At 33.0% G+C, this 9268-nt stretch overlaps 1 protein-coding gene across 1 annotated transcript in view; it reads right to left on the bottom strand.

The window, feature by feature from the left end:
* Positions 1 to 3437: 3437 nt before the first annotated feature.
* The window catches only part of FSTL5 (follistatin like 5), a 254255-nt gene continuing 248424 nt past the window's right edge, over positions 3438 to 9268 (bottom strand). The window contains 1 exon segment of the mRNA XM_054066262.1: positions 3438 to 5877. Coding sequence (XP_053922237.1) covers positions 5175 to 5877 — 703 coding nt within the window. The 3' untranslated portion in view covers positions 3438 to 5174.

Here is a 9268-nt window from a genome sequence, read left to right as displayed (position 1 = left end):
TTTGTCTGGGTTTTTTTATAATAATTATATTTACAGTTAATAATATCTGTTAAAGAACCTAGAGGGACAGGGAATCCTCTTTTTAAACTTGTGACATCATTTCACAGAACTAAAAGAATATCTTTCATTATAATAATAAATTGAGAATTGTAATAAATTTAGTTCAGGAGTGAAAACATGTAGTGGGCCAGTTAGGGGAAGGAAATCTGCTTGCGGAAGTCTCCAATGAGTTATTGGGTGGTGGTGAATTGTCATTTGTATTTTTTTCTTGAAACATATAAAGAGAAAGCACTGAAATACATTGTCAGGGAAATACATTTTTTTTTTTTGCCATAGGTTACATACACATTTAATTAAAAGGAAAGCATATACCTAAGTTTTCAGTACTAGAGAAAAAATAGAAAAAAAAGTATTGCAATATGAGAGAACTATTGTCTGTCCTTGTGGAAAGATAAAGGGCATACTACCTCAGGGAGATTAAAAATAAGAACATTAACATAATGACTAATAACAAGAAGCTATTTTTTCATCTAGTAGATTAAAATAAGAACAATTTTAATATTCATAACCTAGAAGAAGCAATTTTTCATGCATTACTTCTAAATAGAAAACTGTAATTTCAGTATCTTTCAGTCTTTTACCAGTAACTGGATTTGTCATATTTTGTGAAAGATAGCTTAACAAAGACAGTTTAAAATAATTTTTAAAGTACTGGCACATCAGCCAGGGCATTTAACCCATTAACTGGTGACAGACAGAAGAGATTCAAGATATATATATATGCTTAACTCCTGACTATGAATTTTTACAAAACTGTCAATAGATTTTTGTTCAGAAGATATAGTGTTGTTAGTACTTTCTCTGAAGACTTCTTTCCATGTTATTATTTAAAAAAACAAAACAACAAAACCCAATCAAAACAAAACTCAAACGATCTAGAAATTTACTTCAACTATCTGTGTTAAGGAATGTAAATATCTCTGCCTTGCAGATATAAGACAGCAGTTTAATTCTTAGATTACAGATACATCATAATCTCTTCCTTCCTTCATATAAGTATGAAACAGCTCTCCACATTGTCTTTGTTGCCTTTGCTGTGCGTTCTACACATAACTAAGATTTTGCCCATTTCTTCCAGTTTCATTCTCATCGTGATCCCATGAAGTACCGTTAGTGCTGATTTTTTTTTTTTACATTCCAATATTATATAAAATAGAGTAGTAGTGGATTAATGTTGGAGTCCAATGCCCTCTGGCTAGGTTTTTTACATACTCCACATAAGGAGAGTTTAAAGTTTAATATAAAATCTACTGATGTTATAGTATAAGACTCCACCTTAATTCTTTTTAGTTAGTAGATATCAATGTTCTGAATGACCTTTTCCTTTCTCTCACCTAGTGTGTCCTGCTTGTGTTTTTCTGAATTTGTTTGAAATCAGGATTTTTGAGGTGCAGAGTTAAGCAAATTTATTTCATACTTATGGGTCATTACAGTTGCATCTTTTGTTTTCTTCCTATATGCTCTACATTTTTCTTGCTAACTTCAAAACAACAGTAATTAGTAGGTTTCTTTAGGACCTGCTTAAAATGTAAATCAAAATGCAAAATTCAAACTGATGAGAGGTGAAGAAGATTTTCTTGATATTAAAGTGTTTCCTTTGGACAAACAACTACATATATGAAATGAGCTCTTCCACCTCAAATTGATTAGCAAGTTAACAAATCTATTATCTGCCTCTGACCCATATTACAAATGCATCTACTAGGTCTTAATGAATGGCCCAGAACAATTTTACTTGAAGAGTTATGACTAAGGAAACATTTAAGTGGCCGCGTTCACATTCAGACACATGCTGAGAGAGTTTAAGAGACATTATTTACAATGGTGTTCTCAAGCACCCCTTTCTTTTGCTACAGCTATCCCTCAGATACTTAGAAAGGAGCACTTACCTTCATATATTGCATCCTATGAAAGTTCTGTTATCAGCTTGGGATTTCCTGGAAGCCAAGAAATACATTCCAGATTTCAGAATGGCAATATTCTTACTTTTAGAACTAAGGATTTCAAGTGATAAAACATACTACTTTTTGAGTTTTCCTTGGGCCATATTTTTGCCCAACCTTAACACTTGTGTTTTTCAGTTGCAAATGTGCATTTAAATACTGCTGTGCAAGCTTAGTCAGAAAACTGAACAGCCTAAACAAATTAAGGTTGCTATTGTTTCTACCCCCATAATCAACATAATTCAGCTTCGAAGGGACCTTGGCAGATCTCTAGTTCAACACCCTGCTCAAAGCCAGCTCAGCTAAAGGTCAGACAGGTATAATCCCACCAAGTGTTGAAAACCTCCAAGGATGGAAACTGCACAGCTTTTCTAGGCAACCCACTCCCATGCTTGGCTGTCCTCATAGTTTTTCCTTATACCCAGTCTGAAACTCTTGATTAAATTTATGCTGTTGTGTCTTGTTCTCCTGCTATGTATGGCTGTGAAAAATCCAGCTCTTAATCTTTTTTATAACTGCTCCATAGGAACTAGGAGGCTGCTATTAGGTCTTCCACAAGATGTTTCCTCTCCAGGCTGAAAAATCTCCTTTACTTCAGCTGTCCTCAGAGAGCTGCCAGCAAAAAAAGAAAACTGGCCTGTTCCTCTCATTCAGATTAATGCTTTCAGTCAGACCACTTGTATTCAAGGAAGCTGAACTTCAGCTGGAAGAGCTATGAAAACAAACGTGATAATCAAGTACTTGTCTAACTTCACAAAGAAAACTGGTGAGAAGTTGTGATGATTGTTTACACATACAGTCTTGAAAATGTTGTCAAAGTAATATAATTATTGAAGACAAAGCATTATATCACAACAAATGACATAACCGCAAATAAATTTATGCTGCAAACCTTCACTGTTTTAACACAGAACTTAGTAATTTTTTAAAGGATTTTATAAATAAATGTGGAAAGCAAGTTTGTGATAACAATCTTATAAAGTCTGATATTTTTGCAAAGATGTTTTAAAGGAAACAAAATTATTCTCTGCATATTGAACCCTGTCTTAAGCATTTTTCTGATTACTTGTGAAAGCAATGTAAGTGTATAATCCACCTCCACTGAGGATGCATAGGCAGTTGTTTAGCTATGCTACTAGAGTGCATGCTTCTTGGTTTGGGCTTGTATGGTTGTACAGCCTCTAGGCTAGAGGGTTTGGGCTCCATAGGCAAGGCATAAGAATAGACATCTGTCTATACGCTAAATACTCTGTGCCTAGTTGATTAATAGATGAGCTTTTCTCTGTAGCAGCCAAAGGAAACTTTTCCAATTAGATAAGCCCTTTTTAAGCTCTTTCCACACTATATATTATTTTATATATACATAAATACACCATTTACATATATACACATATATATGTATACACGTCTGTGTTACATGACACTTCGGTGTGGCTACATTGGAACATTCACCAAAGTCAGGACTGTTTAAAATTTATGGGGTTTATTCTCCTTTTGTCAAGCATCTTCTACATACAGAACATTCACATGGTGTAAGTTACAGAAGAAAAATGCATGAGAAAGCCTATTGCAAATAAGTGAATAACAGACGGTTTACATAAAGCTTGTTTGTTCACAATGGAGAAAAGTTGTTAAAAGGAAAACATTCAGTTTCTAGAAACGTAAGCAGACTCTTGTCTGAGTTACATCTACCTCCCAGGAAGTTTGCTCAAGCTAAAGAGAGATCTACTATACCACACAGGGCAGACTGCTAAATGCACACGAGATTACGATGCTAGAAAATTCCAGATTTCTAAGCAATTTTACACAATCTAAATTGCAGTAAAATTTTGTTTAAAAAAGATATTTTTTTCTGATTGCCTTAAGTAAATGGAGGTCAGTTTAATAGCTTATAAGCATTTTTTAGCAAAAACATAAGAAAAATAAAAATACTTCCAAACTTTTAAGTCATTGGTCCAAGCCTGGATAGTTGTTTACTGCTGGCTTTCTGATCCTACCTCTTGGAATCTTATTTTTACCATTTACATGTTCAAACATTTTTAATATTAGAATTCTAAGTAAACAAACTATAAAAAAATACAAAGTTTTTGTTGTCCTTTTTTTTTTTTTTTTGCACTAATCTAATTGGATACATGTAATAGAAAACTTGTTGAGCTAACCAAATGGGTTAACAAATACAGGTAAATGGTACGATGCACAAGCAAAAATGTTATCTAGCAGTTGTATACTTCAGTTCTTTGCATTTTCAGTTTCTTAATATGCATTTTGTTTGATTTTACATAACAGTTTCCTTGATAATATAAGTGAAGCTTTGTGATGCAAGGTTTTTAGAACATGGTTTACTCTGAAAGGATAAGTGCAATATTTCTCTTTAGCAGAACTGCAACTCCCTGCTGATGAAACCTTGTGGTTGCTGAAAAATCTAACTTCTATTTTCTCTAAAAAAAGGTTAAGCTTCTGCAGGCAGCTCTCTCAACGAAGATTCACCATAAAAAATAAAATCATCAAACTGCAGTGATCAGAAAACTCTGCAAATATAATTTCTCCTTTTTTTCCTCTCCATGTATGTTCCACAAATTGTAACTAGAAATTTGATACCAAAAGTTTCTTTCTAAGAACAAGCAATCTTATAGCCACAGTGGGAATCAATTATACAATTTCCGTTCTTTACCTTTCATTTGAAACTTTAGCTTCAAGGCACAAAAATATGAAACAGTGGACCGGACAGAACAGGACATAACATTTCAGTTTAAGCAGTCAAAGGTTGTACAATAGCTCTTATTTTGTGTCTGAAGCAAACAAACCCAAAACTTTAATCACTTTTAAGTCTTCCATTTACAGATGCAACATATCATATTAAATTTCCTGAAGCTTTTGGGGTTTATTTCTATACTTCATTTAAAGTACTGAAAAATATTTAGCATCAATTTCAATATTTAATAAGTTCAGTCAAACATTACAATCTCAGCTCATAATTAAGGAGTACCACCATCAAGTAGCCATTATTTCAGTAACTTTGAAGTGGAAGTTGATTCAAATTGTGTTAGTCAAATAACAGGTATAGAAAGGTCTAACAATTTCAAATGAAAATTGTATAAATTTGAAGAATAGTGTAATTTAAGTGCAATGTACTGTAAAACTATTAATTCAGTAAATATCTAACACAGATCCTTATGCTTCTCCAACCCAAATCACTGTGTTGCCTCTCTCAACTTCAGTGATCTCACAATTTAACTTATTGAGCCGTCCATCCAGGATAAACAGAGATTCCTTGGAAGGGGTCATGAGATACTGACCAAAAAGGCCACTGTCTTTTATAAGACGATTCTTACTGTTCCAAGGCCATTCCACTGCCTTGACAGGCTCCTTCAGACTCTTCACCATCTTAACCTTGCCAGAGGACAGCTCCACGAAGAGAACATCAGTTTGTGTGCTGGAGCTACAGTAGACATTGTATTGATGAGCTTCAGTGAATGATGGCTGAAAAGCTACATCAGATATGTGCAGATTAGTGTGAATGTCAAAAGCATCCTGTATTTCTCCTCTCATTGTGATGGACTGGATCCTCATGAGACCTTTTGCATCATCAATGCTGACAAGGTAGTGTCCATCTGGAGAGATATATGGCGTGCCTGTTACATCACCATTGTATCCAATGACAGAATCAGTAACGCTATCCACTATAAGCTGTGGTAGGACAGCCCCAGTGGTATCAGGTTTACAGCAGGTAAAAATAAGTCCCCCAAGATGTGTATAAGCCAGTGACTGAGGAATGCAATTATAATCCTTTAAATTAATTGTCTTGATGTACGACATAGTTTCTAGATCAATTTTCTGGAGCGTGGGCTCATCCTTGTGAAGAATAAATCCAAACCTGGAAGGAAAAGCACAAAATCAAAGAAAGAAAGAGCTGTTGCCTGTGTTATGTACTAATGGGGGATGTCACTGTAAGCAAAGTAGGTAAGTAAACACGTGCGGCAGCGTATTGCTGTATATATCAGCTTCAGATGTTTTAGGTATTAAGGAGTTTATAGCTTTAGTGTTCTTTGTAATTTCAAGTGCATCAAATAAAATGTCTAAAATCCATGTATGTGATTAATGAGAAAAGAAGGGTTTTTTCCTACTGACTTAGGAGAAAAGGTAAACATTACTCTGAGCATAACTATTCAGTTTTAACTTTTTAAAAAGCCAGGAATGAGAAAAGCATAAAAGTCCACAGACAGTCCATTCCACATAATTTAATTCACTTTATATAGTTCTTTAATTTTCTTGGGAACATCAACTTAATCCAGTGCTCACTATTTTTCAGATAATTATCTGAATCTTCCTCATTTTAATTCAGAAAAAAAAAAAATCACAAAAAGATTTAGACATATTCCTCCCAACTATCCAAGTCCCATATTTCTTACAATGTATATGACCCTTTATGATTTTCCATACATCAAGGAATTTTCACTGACCATGAATAATTTGGTGAAACTTTAAAATACCAGAGCTGAATGTTTATAACATTTTAAATATGAACCATATGACTATTTTCTAATGTTAAGGTATAAGTTTCACCTGCACAAATACATATGCAAAACCCACAGCTCTAAATATTGTGGACTTCTATGAAAGTAGATTAGTTTCCCTTACAATCTAGGTAACTTTCACGGTAATTTTCCTGAACAGTTGTTTTCCTTTGGCGCATTCCTTAACATAACATTTTCCTCTGAATTTTGATCCTATGAATGAAGGTCTATGCTGATATATAATCTAGAAATACCTTTCACATCCTGTTGCTATAAAGCACTATGACAGCCAGAATGTTCCAACAATTGAGTTGATAATAGCACAAAATTTTCACATCATATTTTGCAACCCCACTATATTTACTAACCAGTGAACCATTGAAGCAAAAAGGTTTCAGGACATTATTCAGTGAGTTCCTCCAACATAAGACTGGGTGAATTACATTTGCAAAAAGATCATCTTTAATTTTATCTACACCTCCAAAAATCCATTCATACTGCCTCAGTATCATAGGCTCATATAGGATCACATAGGGACCTCTGGATTTCATACTGTCTAACTCCCACAACAAGAATAGCCAGCGTGAATCAGACTGCCTGTGATTATGAGTGAAGCTGATTATAAGATCATTTTTTTCATTGATTATTCAGCCACTTATAAATACACACAATCTGAATTAAATTATCTTGGTTAGAAAAAGCATAAATTTTATGTCAAGTTAATTTTATGTCTAGCTACTTTTCTATTCACACGGTCTGTTGTTCTGTCATACAGGAAGACCAGGAAACCAGGCAGAATTTTATTTTTAGCTGTTTTGGACATCTAATGTTATCTTTTTCTTAATCTTTCTGGGCAGACATAAAGTCGTTGATTCCTGATTCCACTATTATGTAGTAATTTTTGTCACGAGAAACAAATTCGTGCTGTATTATGCACAGAATCATCCTGTAATAGATGGGGTTAAACAGCAACAAACATGCTGACATTTCAAATGTTTATGATATACCTCAGTGTTAAGTAACCAATGTTATACACATGAACAGTGGTTAGAAAAGGGCTATAGAATTAGCTTATTGGTTGTCTTTTACATAATAGCCTCCATTGTAACACAACAATCAGTGAAGAGTGTTCAAAACATTCTTGCCAATGACTTACACAGATCTGCTACTTAATCTTTACTATCACAAAACAATAACCAAAAAAACCAATGCATCTAAAGAGGACCTTTTTCTGGATAAGCCTCAACTGAAGTCTATTGTCATGACTAGTGGTTTCATTATTAATATCAAATGCAAAACAAAACAAATATCTAGAATGCTAAATCAAGCACTAAAAATACCAGAAAATGTAAAAGTAACAAAAACAAATACAGAAAGTTATGTTAGAGTTAATATTACACACAATATAAACTCAGCTAAACGTGTGTCTGTGTGTCCGTGCAAAAAGATGGATGATACATGCAATAGAGATCAGGGTATTTTCAGAGGGAGAAACTGGATACACAGGAGAATCTGTGATTATTGTGTAACAGTGTAACACAGGGGACAAAAATTACACTGGTTAATCCAAGCATGGAGAAATTTGCTTAAAAGGGAGTTAACATATCTAGTTCTGGGAAGAATAATTCAAAAACAGAAACTGGTGAATATTAGGAATAAACTATATTTCTATATTGATTTCTGAGGTAAGCAAGTAAAAATTATTTTAAAAGAAAAAAGGATTTTTCACTTAGGTCTGCTCCAATTTAACTTAATTTTTAAAATGTCTGTTCGCAGAAGAAATGTACTTAAATTGCATCTAAGTATGAACATTTATGAACATCTGTGTTAAAAGATATATCTACTATCAGTTAGTGATGTCATTTGCCTAAATTAAAATATAAATAGGATCCCCATGAACCTTTTTCAGTTCTCATAATTTCAATTAGTTAAAAAGTATGAAAAGGCAAGTGAAAATATCTAATTTTAAGTCTATTTGATGGCAGGTACTGAATATATTAAATACATTATTTTCAGCAACGACTCTATTATTTAATCTATTTTAATGTAAGTATATAGTGAACACATTTTTTGCTGTAATTACTTTTGATCTAAACTCCAATAGTGAACAGAAATAAAACCTTATTTTCTTCAAGTTTGATAAGCTGAACTGAAGTTAGAAAACATTTTTTCTCTTCCAGTATACCAGTAAATAGTAATGGGGAAAACCAGGAAATCATATTTAAAAGGGGTTCGCATAAATCTGTTTTTAACTTATGCAGATACTTAAAACACTGACATACATTCAAGTGATATCTTCAGATACACATAAATTTAAACAAAATCAATTACATGATTTTGAAAATCTCATCATACATCATCTATATATAAATACTTCTTAAAGTTTGGCCTATTGCTTTCAGAAACTGTATTAAACAGTATGTTTAACATACTTAGTTTAATTTTCTGTAGTAAATCAGTCATTTAACATTCAAACATATCTGATACATTACTGTATGTGTGCCTGCTATATTTCATGGTATCTTAACACAGAAAAGACTTAAAATGTCACTGTACTTTTTGAGATCCCAGTCTCTATCTCACTTGAGAGAAAACAAAGATTTTTTTAAAAATTAATGATTTTTTAATAATTTTCTACCACAAAACAGATTTAATATCTAAATAAATACATTTTAAATGGGACAACCCTTTGAACAATTGTTTATGTTATGTATGTATGTTATGGTGTATATAATGTATCAACCTCACAAG

Source organism: Cuculus canorus, chromosome 4 (assembly GCF_017976375.1).
Source record: "Cuculus canorus isolate bCucCan1 chromosome 4, bCucCan1.pri, whole genome shotgun sequence".
Classification (NCBI taxonomy): Eukaryota; Metazoa; Chordata; class Aves; order Cuculiformes; family Cuculidae; genus Cuculus; species Cuculus canorus.
This window is presented reverse-complemented; position numbering and strand designations above follow the sequence as displayed.